This window comes from Rhodamnia argentea, chromosome 5 (genome assembly GCF_020921035.1).
Source record: "Rhodamnia argentea isolate NSW1041297 chromosome 5, ASM2092103v1, whole genome shotgun sequence".
Classification (NCBI taxonomy): Eukaryota; Viridiplantae; Streptophyta; class Magnoliopsida; order Myrtales; family Myrtaceae; genus Rhodamnia; species Rhodamnia argentea.
Window position 1 is genome coordinate 8,156,112 of NC_063154.1, and position 15,074 is coordinate 8,171,185.

The 15,074-nt window shown below is 37.5% G+C and overlaps 2 protein-coding genes across 2 annotated transcripts; both read left to right on the top strand.

The window, feature by feature from the left end:
* The first annotated feature begins 4,315 nt into the window (after window positions 1-4,315).
* LOC115739933 (MLP-like protein 328) lies at window positions 4,316-12,713 on the top strand. Its single transcript, XM_030673250.2, has 3 exons — window positions 4,316-4,547; window positions 4,664-5,032; window positions 12,587-12,713. The coding sequence occupies exons 1-2, from the start codon at window positions 4,358-4,360 to the stop codon at window positions 4,927-4,929; spliced, it is 456 nt and encodes a 151-aa protein (XP_030529110.1). The 5' UTR covers window positions 4,316-4,357; the 3' UTR covers window positions 4,930-5,032; window positions 12,587-12,713.
* On the top strand, window positions 11,838-12,713 carry LOC115739930 (MLP-like protein 328). Its single transcript, XM_030673246.2, has 2 exons — window positions 11,838-12,099; window positions 12,217-12,713. Exons 1-2 carry the CDS (start codon window positions 11,910-11,912, stop codon window positions 12,480-12,482), a joined length of 456 nt encoding a protein of 151 aa, XP_030529106.1. The 5' UTR covers window positions 11,838-11,909; the 3' UTR covers window positions 12,483-12,713.
* Window positions 12,714-15,074: the final 2,361 nt, after the last annotated feature.

Below are 15,074 nucleotides of genomic sequence, written 5' to 3' on the forward strand. Positions count from 1 at the left end.
CCAAGGCGTGACATTTCATGGCTAGCGAGGGTCGTCGGTGACTAGAGGTGTCAATATGGGACTTTGACCCATTTTTACTCATTTGGATCAAATATGGGGTTCAACAAATTTAAAAAATGAATCAAATATGGGTTTTGGCTTATAAAGCCCATTCAAATATGGGTTTTAACCAAACCCATTTTCGACTCGTGATTTATAGCTTCGCAAGACCACATTTATTCACTTGTAAACCGCCTGCCCACCGCTGCCACCCGCTATAGCCTCCCGCCGCCGCTGCCGGCCGGCCGGCCGTCGAATATGTGTTTTTTCAAATTTTTTCGAGGGCCGGAGATTAGCTCATCTCTCCTTTTTTTTGCCGGAAATGCAGGGTATGCCCGCCGGGCGATTTGTAGTGGGTGTGGCCGATGATGAACTCTGATCGTGTAGCGCTCACTACCAACATGTACTTTGCCGCTGTAATTTCACTTGGCGGTTTTGGGCTAATTTTCGCCGAACTTAGTTACATATTTCATAGGTCTCCCATTTTAGATTTGCTTCCGTATACGTGATTTGGACATACTGATTGCCAACTGCCCATGTTTAATTACACACGCTATTAGTTGGAAAAGGTACGTGTTATTCTTTATTGTCTCCGTCGTTACTCCCATCTGCTTCCCCGTTGAAATGGGAGCGAAATGGATGAACAAATTGAATTTGATCGCACCTTTTTAGTTCACTATGTTTGAATTCGAATGAAATAGTATCAAAATCTAAAGTGAGACTTGAGCGCTGTAAGCAATGAACCTGAAGGCGAAGGATCGAAATATTAACATCCAGGAGATTGGAGGGACACAACGCTCTTATAGCATTATGGAATGAACATCTTGATGGAGTTGGAATATAATATTTCATGATTTGGTTAAATATATAAGTATTTAAATAATACGGGTCGGGTATGGGTTGGGTCGGTATGAGTCGGGTCGGGTATGAGTCATAAAATTTGTACGGTTTAAAAATTGATCAAAACGGATTAAATGGATCAATATGGGTCGGACTATATTCGATCCGATCCAAACTAGATTTTAGAATTAGTGTTGTTTACTGAAGGTGTATTTATTTCACAAAAATGAATAATCTAGATAATATTTTTCTAAAATCGATCATTTTGTGCGAAACAAACTGGACCTTAATTTACAAATTCCATTTTTTAAAGATAGAAATTTCGAATTTGCAGCTATCTTGTGATATGAATTAGCTAGATATTTTATCTCTCTCTCTTTTTTTGTTTGTTTACACTTCACGAATAAGTTTCTAGATTGGATAACAAAAAGCTACTTCATCCTTAATCAGAATACATATTTAGAGAGAAGTCCTTTGTTTTCACGGAAGGTTGTGCGTTAGCAAGACTGTTCTCGTATTTGAGAACTTAGCTTCTATATTTCTGTTTGTCCGTTTGCGTTGTATCAGTACCTTGAGATAATACAACAATTATTAGGCGCGCGCGCGCAGTACTCTCTTTGATGGGGGTGTTTAAGGTAAAGAATCATTGTTCTTTGCTGGCCAAAGAACTGGACGATTTACCATATGATCAAAAGTCGTAAGTAAGATTTGTGAAAATCGATGAGCTGTTCAGTAAACAAGAATTGTATTTTGCAATGCATGCTCATTTAATAAACCGATTAGTTAGTAGATGAAGATTTGTTGACTAAAACATGCAAACGGTAATCAAGGACCACATGAATCATGCCTTGTGCGACCCTCTAGAAAGATGTAAACGATAACCAAGGCCGTTGATTAGCATTTTCATTTTTTTTATGTTGTATGGTACTTTCATTGGAATTGAACGGACTATAATATACCTTTTGAATATATATAACAAGAAATTTAAAGGTGCGAAAATCAGAGGCAATCGCGGCTAGCAAAAGTAAAGATAAAGATAAATTTGCAAAAAATGTTAAGTTTTACAATTGATTAGGATTTTTTTTTTGTTCGAAGATTGCATTGGCCTCCTTTTGCCGCTCGGTTAAAGATTGAAGATTTAGAGTGCACAGCAACTTCATCTCCAGTTTATGGCACATGGTTATTGCCAATATCATTATTAGACTCTTGTTGATTTCTGGTTTTTGCCATCGTAGTCTCCTTGAATCAACAAAATATGGTCCAGTTGGTGTATCAAAAAGATGTTTCATTGGAATTCAATTGACGATGGATACCTTTCAAATACTGGACATCTTAGCGGCGGGATAGGATAACCGAATTTGATCGATGGCTTATTTTAGTGCCCCCTAACATAAAGAAGAGCTCTTTCTAGTGTCTGAATCGACAAAGGACGTGAAAGGTCTTTTGTTCATTTTGGAGAAAGTAAATGACAAGAAACTTACAAATACGAAAACTTGAGGCAGTTGTAGCAAGCCATTTAAATTGTACAAGTAAAGATAGAAATAAATTTGCAACTAACACTGAGTTCTATCATAGATTGGGGGATTTATAAGAGTATGTGGCTATTTAAAGCCGGTAGTTACAAACGGTAATTAAATAAAATAAAAAAGATAACTTGATGATCCTAAATTCAAAATAAATAATTTTCTAATCCAATTTGTGTCTACAAGAAGTTACAGAAACACTAGAAATTACAAAAAATCATAAAATATAGACACTAAACATAACCATCCAGCATTTACCTATTATCTAGTAACGATTATTTGAAAGAAGTTACACATTCGAAAATACTGCTACTCGGCAATTACATGTTGATGTTGATGACTTCATTCCTAGCACAGGTTCTAATTATATTTGTTATCAATAACTTCTTTGGCGAGTTGCCAATTCTCTTTAAGTTGTCGAGCCTTTTTTTCATTGATGACTTCTGTTGCTCAACCGTGCTAGTATCGGTTAAGTCTGTCTCTGTCAATTGTGGTGTGGCTTTCCTATTTATCTGGAATCTCAATCAATATCGAAGTATCGAAAAAATTGAAAAAGAAACATTCTAAGAAACTAACAATCTTCAAATAACTTTTTTTAAAATTTCCCTCCTCATTAAAATTTTAAACTTCTGAAACTTTTTCACCCAATTTTCATCACCTCCCTTTTCCCTCAATTCCCAAACAAAGCCTGAAGGAATAGTTGCAGGTCTTTTATCGCGTTCTTTTGATTCGTGACATACTGATTATTTGGTTTTGGACACAAACAATCAAATTCCCCACTCTTCCTTCCTCTCCCCCTTTAGGAGCTAACTTCGAGACTTTCGTTGAGATCTGACCGTCACCGTCAATATCTTGGCTATATCTTGACGACGAGGCTAGATCGGAAGGAGGGTGGCTCCTGTATAAACTGTTGCCTCAATCATTAGCTGGTTAAAGGTGACAAGATAGAGGGCGATTGGAGAGAGAGAGAGAGAGAGAGAGAGAGAGAGAGAGAGAGAGAGAGAGAGATGGGGATTTGGTGTTAAAGGGCAGAAAGTGTAGAGAGATGTGGGTTAGGGCTCTTTTGATAGAATTTAGTTTTCCTAAGTTGAGTTCACTAAGGGTTACCTTTGTGAACACACAAATTCAAGCAATCTGTCAAGGCAGCAATGTTAATATTGCTGCCCACAATAAGATAACCATATGCGTTGAATACCCATATTTTTTAAGAAGCTCGAGTGTATGTGCCATACGGAAAAGACATATTAAGTGTATGTATCATATTTAAAAAAAAAAAAAATCAACCAAATTATGCGGATGGTAATATCTGTAGAGAAAAGCTAAGTATACCGAGACTATATCACAAACTTGCATACTAATCGACGTGACAGGTTATTATTGGGACTTGACAATGACCCACTCGAGTAAATTCTTACTTGCACTCTGTCATGCCACTTAGAATACAAAACTTTGTAGAACAATCTTCGTATAATTAGTATCGAGATTGGAGTAAAACAATTGTTATGCACAAAAGAAACTCGATGCATTTATCTGGAGAGATGGCGAAGAGAGAACCCAACTTTGAACACATCAGTACATCTAGTTAGACCTGTCTCCGCTCCGAAGGCTTGAACCGATGAGCTATTCGGCTAAACTAATTGCTCCAATTTATGCCAAATCTTGTGAGATCCTAACTCTAAGCCTATTAAGTTATCTAGTTTGACCCACCTCCACCTTCGAAAGCTTAAGCCAATGATTTATTGAGCCAAATTAATTGCTAATAGCAATTTGACAGGCAAATATAATTAGTAAACATATCAAGGACCACGTGAATCATGATGTGTGGGACCTGAAGTGGAGACGCAAAAGAACGCCAAAGTTAGTACATAAGAGACAAGCCACACTACTTTTTTCTCAACCCAAACCAGTTTTCTAACAAACTTGGTGAACTTTGGCTTCTCACCATTTGTGCCAACATGGCTAATTTGCGTGGAAAACTAGAGGCTGATGTCGAACTGAGATCACCAGCTGACAAATTCTTCAAGGTTTGGAGGAGCGAAAGCCACAAAATGCCTACTGTCACCTCCAAAAACATTCAAGGAATTAAAGTTCATGAAGGTGACTGGGATCAGCATGGAGCTATCAAGATTTGGAACTACACCGTTGGTAATTCATTCAATCTGGTCTCTCTAATTATCAATTTTATTCCTTGTTTGTCGTAGAAAGTAAATGATGACCCTGCCTAACTTAAACCTTCTTTTTTCGCCGGTGCAATTATATAGATGGGAAGTCCGAAGTGTTCAAAGAGAAGGTCGAGTTTGATGATGACAACATGTCGGTCACCCTGAACGGCATCGAGGGCCACATCTTTGACACGTATAAGGTCTTCAAGGCGGGGTGCAAGCTCGTCCCCAAGCAGCGAGGCAGTCTGGCTAAGCTGAGCATTGAGTATGAGAAGAAAAAGGCGAGCGACCCTAACCCCGACAAGTACATGGCTGTGTTAATCGCCATGACCAAGGACATCGATGCTCACGTTTTAAGCGCATGAAGGAAAAAGATCACGGCATGACTGTGATCATGTGTGAAGTTGTGCTGTATTATGCTTGATATTTCTAGTGCTTCCATGCATCTAGACCCAATAAATCGAGCTAGTTGATGAGGTGATGTGAAGTATCAGCATCGTGTATTATGTTCGTGTGCAATAGTGCTTGCAATAAAACTTGCGGTTTTTGAAAAATGATATAGTTATAGGGAGGCTAGTACATGCTTTGATTTGATCCCTCCATAGATGAATGTTCACGATTTCCAATCCATTTAAGAGCTTAATACCTGGTTGCACTTCGAACGCGTTTACTTAAACACTCAGAGAGGGAATTCCTTTATTTTCCTTTATTTTCCTTTCTATGATCTCAGGATGCACAACGTATTGTTGCATCGTTTTCTTTTCCAGTTTCGCTAAAAGAGAGTTTTCAGTTGCCAAGCTTAGCTTCTTCTCTTAAAATTCTCGCAATGGGATAGAAGTAGCGGTACCTCCTTCTCCCAAGGGACGAATTTGTAGAAGTTTTGTCAATTCTTGATTGATGGAGTGAAGATATCTACTCGTGTTATGGTTGAGAAATGGAGAAAATTACCAAAATAGTCCTAAACCTACTGTAATTGTGCTAATTCAATTCTAAAATTTTTTTTTTTGTTGCCAATTCAGTCTTAAACCTTTTGCAATTATGTCAATTCAGTCAATTCGGCTAATTTTGACCGGCAGATGCTAACGTGGACGCTGTTCGGCGTCGACCCCGCGATCGTCCTCCCATCTCTCCCTCGCGGTGCCTCCTTCATCCTTAGGCATCTGGTATCGGCAAATCGGACAAGTCCGGAGCCTCACCGTGGCCGTGCGAGGCCGAGCCTCACTAGCCCAGATCCGGCGAGGCTCGATCTAGCCGTCGTCGGGCGAGGCGGGCTGAAACACCCCTCTCTTCCTTCGCTTTCGTTGTCGTCATCCTCCCATCTCTCCCTCGCGGTGGCTCCTTCATCCTCGGGCATCTGGTACTAATACCCTCGCCGTGGCCGCGCGAGGCCATGCTTTGCTAGCCGGATCTGGTGAGACTCGACCTCGTGCCTTGACGGATCTTGTGTAGCCATGGCGAGGCTCACCCTCGCCAGCGGTCACGAAGGCGACCTTCGCCGGAGGCCCGTTGCCTCTGGATCAACTTCTCAGTCATGAGACGAAACTGTTCTAGCGAGATCGTTCATGGTCATCGTCATCTTAACAAGGAGGAAGCAGAACAGGGGAAGAAGATAGTAGAGGGGAAAAAAACGAAAGAAAAAGAAAAGAAGAAAAAATGAAAAAGAAAATAAAAAATAATATATTTAAAAATATTTATATTGTACACCAAGATCTGATGAAGATTTATGTGGGCTGTGCTTAAGAAGATACAAAGATATAAGAAAATTTTGGAATTGCTATGGTTTTCTTAGTTTAGGAAATCCACTTTTTAGAGATATAAATTTTGAATTGCGCTGTTATTTTGTGATATGGATAAGATACTCTTTTTTTTTTATTTTTAATATATATTTTTTTTAGGCAACAATTTTTCCTATCACGAATAAGTGGATCGTTTGGAGAACAAAAAGCTTCTTCATCCTTAGTCATAATACATTTCGAGAGAGAATTCCTTTGTTTTCACGCAAAGTAGTTTCTTTGCAAGCTAGATTGTTCTTTTATTGGCGAGTTTAGTTGCTTTTGAGTGCTTCGAGATGATATGATAATGGTCACACAACTTCCACATTCTTTTTTTTTTTTCTCCTCTGGCCATGAGAACAATTTTACACATGCATATGTTTGGATAAAATTATCCAAAAAGTCATAAACATATTATATTTTTGACAATTTAGTCCTAAATAATTTTTTCAATTAAGTGTTAAACATTTTCACGTTTTGCCAACTGAGTCTATTTGATCAATTTTAGTTGGAAATTACTGCCGTGGACGCGGTCATTCTACATGGCACGGCCGGCATTGGCATGAATAATTTTTAACAATATGTTAATATTTTCGAACTTTTCGTTTGTTTTTCATTTTTCCTTTCTTTTGCCTTTTTTCTTAAAGTGACCAGCGAGGTTGCCGGGTCCTTCGTGGTTGCTGCTCTTACTTCTTCTTCTGCTACTATTTCTGACGGATGATTTCGTCAGATGGGTATCAGGTATCAGCAATTGGAGACCCTGAAATGAAGAGCCCCCAATGTCCGAGTCGTTTTGAAGCTTAGAACTTCTGTTCCGAAGTGGGCACAGAGGCTCCGTCCATACCCAGTCCCCGGCTCGTTGATTGCTCCGATTTGCTCTGCCCTTTCTTCCTCGGTTTTTTTTTTCTCTCTTTTCCCTGCATGCCTAGTCCTCGCATCCGCGATGATATTTTAAAATATCATTAAAAATGTTCACGTTAGCAATGTTCGGCAAAATCGGATGGACTCATTGAAAAAATCTAAAAAAGTTTAGGACCCAATTGATAAAACTAAAGATTTAAGACTAAATTCACAAAAAAAAAAAAAAAAACAATAGGTTTAGGACTTCTTGGATAATTTTCCCCATATATTTGTGTGATGGATGTACATATTTACATTTTTGAAAGTTTCTTTTCTGAGTTGCTTTTTTAATCAAATTTTCTGAGTTGTTTAAGGATGGGTTTTTATCACTTTAAGATGATCTCTCTGAGTATTGGGTTTAAGATAAGGATTGTTGTCTTTTGTTGGCGAAAGATTTGGACAATGTGCGAGGTTGATAAATTCGTTAAGGCCCATACCCATATAAACTCCAATTTTAGCATTTGTAATCATTATATCTAAAATTTTATTTTGTCTTATAAAAAATCTTCAACTTTTACTTTTGTCTCAATTCTACCCCAAACTTTTACTTTTCTCCTAATTCTACCGGCATAGTACCAAAAAAATATCAACTTTTACTTTTGTCCCAATTCTATGATGGTTAGCCTTTACTCTATAATCACCATTTGTTTATCCTACGTGGTATTTTCATGTTGTTAATGAATTACACCTTAGCAAAGGTGACATGAAAGAACCCCCGAATTTCTCTTCTGTTGTTTGCTTCCCCTACATATTACTTGAAGATACAAATTTACTCAAAACGGCGCGTTTCGTATTCTTTTTGACACTCAATAGCCTAAAGAATGGCTAGACATGGAAATATTTGGACGAATAATCAAAAATCTCATTGTCCCGAAAACCTACTGTTTCTAAATTTCAAAGATTCATTGGTAAGTTTGGAGAGAAAATTCGAGCTATATAGGTTTAACTAACGGTGATTACGGACGTAAGGCCGACGGTGGTAGAATTGGGAAAAAAAACAAAAGTTGGGGTTTTTTATGAGACAAAAAGAAAGTTTTGCATATAATTAGGATAAATGCTAAAGTTTAGGGTTTTTTTTTAGTATTAGATCGGAATTGGGACAAAAGTAAAAGTTAGGGGTTTTTTTATGAGGAAAAAAAAGTTTTTGATATAATTATCACAAATGTTAAAGTTGGAGTTTTTTTTTGGGTATTAGGTGATTCGCGAATCTATACAATTATCTAAATACTATGTCAATAAATTTGTATGATTCGCGAAAATCAATGAGCTATTAATATAAATAGAGATTTGGTTTTTGCGGTGCGCATGCTCATTCAATCCACGGATTAGTTAGTAGATGAAGATTGGTTGACTAAAACATCAAGACGGCTACCAAGGATCACGTGAATCTTGTCTTGCATGACCCTCTGGAAAACATATCTTAAAAAAATCTGAATAATTATCCAATCAGTCTTAAAATTATTTTGTGCATGTCAATTCTGTCATAAACTTTTTAATTTTGTAGTAAAGTCCTAGATTTTTGCGTGAAATTGAATTTTGGCCAATTATTGCTAGAATTGCTAACGTGACATTCAATCATTGTCAGTTGTTCTATGTGGCATGTTGACGTAGATACTTTATGGATTGCCAAATGGAAATTGGCAAAATACTTAAATTGAAAAGTCTAAAACTGGATTGATAATCATATAATAAATTTAAGACTGAACTGATAATTTTCTCATGAAAATCCCAGGTCCATCTATACAAATGAAGTACATCCATGCTGATTTGTTTGTACATAAACCTACATTTTTCGAACTTTAGTTAACCCATTGTTTCGAAAAACCAAAATTTGCATTGTCTGGTAAATCGGAGAGGGAAGGGGAACTGAAATCGCCAGCTTGAGAAATTCTACAAGATTTGGAAGCACAGTGGGTCTCTTTCCTAGTTGTCCTGACTTTCAATAAATTATCGACGTATTGTAAAAATTTGAAATGGAAAATATTTTCAAGAAAGTAAAAATCTTCAACTATTTATTTTTAAAAATTTTCCATACTCTCTCTCCTAACTAAAATTTTAAGAGAAGACAATACAATGGTCCATAAACTTTATGTGAATGTGCAATAGCTTTTACAAACTTTTAATTTGTTCAATTAGTCCCTAAATTTTTGATAAATGTTCAATGTAGAATGGGAAATTAGACATTATTTGATGACGTTGATTATTACATGCCGAGCTAGATTTTAAAAAATAACGAGTCCATCTTTTTTATCTATCTCTTTAGAAAAGGAAATAAAACTATGGCGTTAACATATCCAATGTTATTGGATGATGTTGACTCTTATATCCTAATTTGGGATAAATATCTTACTTGGATAAATACCATGTAAAGATTCTCTAGTTGTCCACCGGTTAAATTGAACGAATTGAAAGACACATAAGCATACTCCATTAAATTGAATTAATGAGATGACAAAATTGAACATTTTTCATATAGTTTAGCGCCTAAATTGAATATCTAGTAATAGGTGGATCGTATTGAATAAATTAAAAGTTCAGGGACTATTTATCTCGTTTGTGAAATTTTAAACTTCCGCATTTTTCATCACCTCCATTTTCCCTCAATTCCCAAACAAAGCCTAAAGGAATAGATGCAGATCTTTTGTCCCGTTTTTATAATTCGTGACATAAGCCCACCACATTATTTGTTTTGGACACAAACAATCAAATTCCAACCAAACGCCACCACCAACTCTTCTCCCCTCCCCTCTCTCTCTTCCTCTCCCTCTCTAGGAGCCGACTTTGAGATCTTATGGCTAGATCTTGATGACGAGAGAGAGAGAGAGAGAGAGAGAGAGAGAGAGAGAGAGAGAGAGAGAGAGAGAGAGAGAGAGAGAGAGAGAGAGAGAGAGAGAGAGAGAGAGATATGGGGATTTGGTGTTAGGCGCTGAAAGCGTAGAGAAATGTGATTAGAGTGGGTTAGGATTCTTTTGATAAGAATCTAATCTTTCAAAGTTGAGTTCGGTTCATTTATTTCTGTGATATATGAATTATTTGAAATATATATAAAATGATTGCTTGTGAACATACAGATTCGAGCAATCTATTATGGCAACAGTGATAATGTTAATAATGCTGCCTGATAATCAAATAACCATACATGTCGAATATCCATATTTTTCAAAAGCTCGTGTGTATATGCCATAAAGAAAAAGAATTGTTGTGTATGTAGAATATTTCGAAGATACCAACCCAAATATGCAGATGGTAGTATTTATAGAGAAAGGCTAAGTATACCTAGACTATATAATAAAATTGTATAACAAGAGATGGGAAAATTAACAAAAAATCCTAAACCTATTGTACGAATGTCAATTCAGTCCTAAACCTTTTCATTATGCCAATTTATTCCAAAACCTTTTAATAATGTGCAAATATAGTCCTTCTAGGAAATTTTGTCTGAAAATCATTGACGTGGACGTTAATCATCCCACGTTGCACGATTTATCGTTGACGTGGATAGTATTTATAATTTTTTAAAAATACTTTATGAATTTTTTGATTTTCATTTAATTAATTACTCTCTCTCTCTCTCTCTCTCTCTCTCTCTCTCTCTCTCTCTCTCTCTCTCTCTCTCTCTCTCTCTCTCTCTCTCTCTCTCTCTCTCTCTCTCTCTCCGGTCTGGCCATCGAGGGCCTAGCAACCCTGGGCAACCACTAGATGCAGGCCATCGATGGCCATTGGCAAGGGTACGACTCGCTTGTAGCAGGTCATTGGCCATTGGCAAAAATGAAAAGGAAAAAGAAACTCAAAATTTTTAGGAAAACCATCTTTGTTAATGCTGATTAGGCCATGTAGGATGGCCGATGCTGATTGGATGGTCACGTCAATCATTTCTGATGAAAATTGACAGGAATGACTATATTGCCAAATTGTCAAAATGTTTACAACTACGTTGACGCAATTGAAAAATTTAGAACTAGATGGCCGTCGTACAATTTTCCCCTAAGCAACGTGACAGGATTTTTATCAAGCCATAATGGCCCACTAGATTAAATGTTCACTTTTACTTTGTTATGTCACTTAACATACAAAATTTTGCGGATCAGTCTTAATATATATAGCACAGAGACCAATGTTTAACATATTAGAAGCATAGAAGAAGTTCAATACCTTCACTTAGAAGACGGCGAAAAGAGAGCCCAACTTTGAATCCATCCATACATCTAGTTATATTCGTCTCTGCTCCGAAACTTGAACCAATGAGTTATTGGGCCAAACTAAGTGCTCCACCTTACACTACATCCATCAAGAGTCCGCCTTTGAGCCTATCAATTTATTTGGTTAGACCCATCTATGCTTCGAAAGTTTAAAACAATGATTTATTGTTAATGTCCGGAATAAATATGTCTTGGATTGCTTCTATTATTAACAGGCCACAGCCATAATTGTTCAGGCATATCTTTTTATTGGACTAAAATACATTTTATAAACAATTGCCAATGACATTTGACTGGTGGGTATAATTAGGAAACATATCAAGGACCACGTGAATCATGATGTGTGGGACCTGAAGTAGAGAAGAAAATGAACGCCAAAGTCAATATAAGAAACAACTCGCCCTACTTGTTTCTCAGCACAAGCCAGTGTTCTAACAAATTTGGTGATTTTGGTGTCTCCATATTTGTGCCAACATGGCTAATTTGCGTGGAAAACTGGAAGCTGAAGTCGACCTGAAATCACCAGCGGATAAATTCTTCAAGGTTTGGAGGAGTGAAACCCACAAATTGCCCACCGCCACCTCCAAAAACATTCAAGGAGTGAAAGTTCATGAAGGTGACTGGGATCAGCATGGAGCTATCAAGATTTGGAATTATACCGTTGGTAATTCATTCAATCTGGTCTCTCTTATTATGAATTTTATTCCATGTTGTCATGAAAATTAAATTTGATGACCCCGCCTAACGCAAACCTTCTTTTTTCGCCTGTGCAATTGTATAGATGGGAAATCCGAAGTGTTCAAGGAGAAGGTCGAGTTTGATGATGACAACATGTCGTTCACCCTGCACGGCACTGAGGGCCACGTCTTTGATGCGTGGAAGGTCTTCAAGCCGGCATGCAAACTAGTCCCGAAGGAGCAGGGCAGTGTGGCTAAGCTGAGCATCGAATACGAGAAGTACAAGGCGAGCGACCCTAACCCCGACAAGTACATGGCCTTCTTCATCGACATGACCAAGGACATCGATGCTCACGTTTTAAGCGCATGAAGGAAAAAAGATCGTGGCATGGATGTGATCATATGTGAAGTTGTGCTGTATTATGCTTGATATTTCTGGTGCTTCTATGCATCTAGACGCAATAAATCAAGCAGGTTGATCAGGTGATCTGAAGTTGAGTTGTGTTTTGGGAATGCCAGAAGACTCGCCTCTTATGTTCGTGTGTAATCTTGCTTGTAATAACACTTGTGGTTTTTGCAAAATGACATGGTTATGTGAACTGATGTGATAGCTGGACTAAGGGTTTAAGTTGACGTTGAAGACCCAAACCATGGTGAAGGAGCTTTGAGCTCACATGAAAGATTTTCTGTTACCGCAGAACTTCGAAGAATCAAGTACAAAGTTTTAATTTAGAAACTTCCTTTTGGGGGAAAGTGTGCGGATCATTATGACGAGTTAACATGGAAAAGTAGAATCGTTCTCCAGCACTTGAGAATTCAAGGGCCGAGTTTTCCCTAACTGGCATAGATTGGTGCAGTCTATACAACTCTTCCAAGTCGAGTTATCCCGGAGGAGGAGAATTATGCAGACTAGAGGATCATCTAATTTGGAATTTTACTTTGTTTCCCTATGCATAGAACATATGGTGCTATTTCTTCCTGAATAATTTTTTTAAATAGATTTAAGGTAATATCTCTATGATTTAGTAGATAATCTTCTTTTCCGTGATTTATCGGACGTATGACAAGGAGCTCTATGTTGTCTTGCCGGCGTTAAAGCAGTGGAAGCATTACTATTGATTGGGAGAGAGTTTATTTTGTATTTCGGTCCAGAGGGGCAAAAGTATCTGAGCGACCAAAAGCGGACTAGCAGTGACATGAATCTGTGTCGGTATACTTTGTTCCGACAGATATTCCTGTATAAGTGAATGCACAAGTCTGGCGTGCCGAGCTGAGTTGCAAATGCTCTCAGTAGGCGGGCAACCTTTATCTCAGAGAGGTTGAGGGTTTCAAATGTTTGCCGGAATTGTAACAAAGCGATGACGATTATTTAGAAATCTGGGAGTGATTACAACAAAAGCAACCTGGTGATGATTATCGTGTGCATGATGGCTTCCTAATGAAGGGAAATCAGCTTTGCATTTCCTTGTTCTAGAGAGATTTTGCTAGCCACATTTGAAACCAGAAGTTAGTGAATTGGTGCAGGGATGTCTCTTCCTGTCCCGGAGGATATTTGGGAGGACCTCTCTACGGACCGCGTCCTGGGTTTTAAACGGCCTCAACTGGGTTTGTACTCGGTTCTTGTAACGGTTGACTGGAGAAGGAATACTTTAAACATGCATATATGCGTACGCATGAAAAAATTGCAATTATACCAATTGAGTCACATAACTTTTTAAATCTTACCAATTGAGTCATATCTCTTTTCAAATATTGTCCATTGAGTTCATCTAGCCAATTTTGACCGAAAATTGATGATTTGGATGCGAGATGTCCACCGGCCATCTTACGTGGCAATATCAGGGTTGACGTGAATTTTTTAATTAATTTTTCCTGTCTTTTTTTTTTTAAATTTATTGTTCATATGCTATGGTTTACCACAATTAATTAAGTGACCCAAGAAAATAAAATTTAGTGGCGGCGCATATCTTCTTAGAGGTAGCTTTCCGTAATCCTATTACCTCAAAGCGAAATCAAAATGTCAACACGTCTCTGTCCTCTAGATTTCTGCCGTGCTCGGTTTATGTTTCCATTTCAGGATCACCAAGAAAGGGACAATTTATGTCTAATTGATCTAATGAAAATATTTGTTTATTTATTTTTACAAGAAATACAAATGATTATTTTTAAAAAATATTTTTCAAATGAATTATTTTTGGTAAAACAAACGGAACCTAAATTTCAGGATTACATTATTATTCAACTCCCAGTGCGATGTCCATAATATTTTTCAACATCCAACTAATTCTTACCATGTGCGACAATCATCTTATGCCACGTGTATCGACTAGATAATCATTCGAGACAAGTAGGTCTATGTTCTTTGGAGTGGTCTCAAAAGAATGCGGCAAGTATGGCGATTCAAATTCTTCATAAACGAGAAAAATGAACACGCTTACCACTTGAATAACCCTTTTGATTTCTAAGCTGAATCATTTAGTATGGTACCTGAGTCATACTTACTTTCAACCATTTCCTAGTTCCATTTTCTTTCTTGCAGTAACCTTAACTTTCTTCTTGTTTGCGCCAAGCTCAAAATTCTTTCCGTTCAGTGTTCAATCTGTCATTCATACGTGCTGTATAGTATCTTAGAACTACGAAAGTGATCCTCAAATTTCCCATTAGTTACATTTTTCATCCAATAGTTTCGCTAATATCAAAATTAATATGCTTTTCTCAGGGAAAAACCAAACTTTGCCTTGTTCGTTTTACATAGCTGTTCAGACCCAAGATTTTGAAGCATATGAATTTAGGAAAAATTGTCCCAAAAGTCGTAAATCCATTGCACTTTTACTAGTTCAGTTCTAAACTTTTTAATTATATCTATTGAGTCCTAAACCTTTTTCCTTTTTGCCAATTTAGTCTATTCGGCCTATTTTGGCAGGAAATTGCTAGTGTGGATGCCGCCCATCTCACGTGGCAT

Bases quoted from the DNA above. Each gene is read 5' to 3' on its own strand.
- LOC115739933 (XM_030673250.2), top strand. From the start codon at position 4,358: ATGGCTAATTTGCGTGGAAAACTAGAGGCTGATGTCGAACTGAGATCA. The intron at 4,548-4,663 runs GTAATTCATTCA...GCAATTATATAG, and splicing joins GATTTGGAACTACACCGTTG to ATGGGAAGTCCGAAGTGTTC.
- LOC115739930 (XM_030673246.2), top strand. From the start codon at position 11,910: ATGGCTAATTTGCGTGGAAAACTGGAAGCTGAAGTCGACCTGAAATCA. The intron at 12,100-12,216 runs GTAATTCATTCA...GCAATTGTATAG, and splicing joins GATTTGGAATTATACCGTTG to ATGGGAAATCCGAAGTGTTC.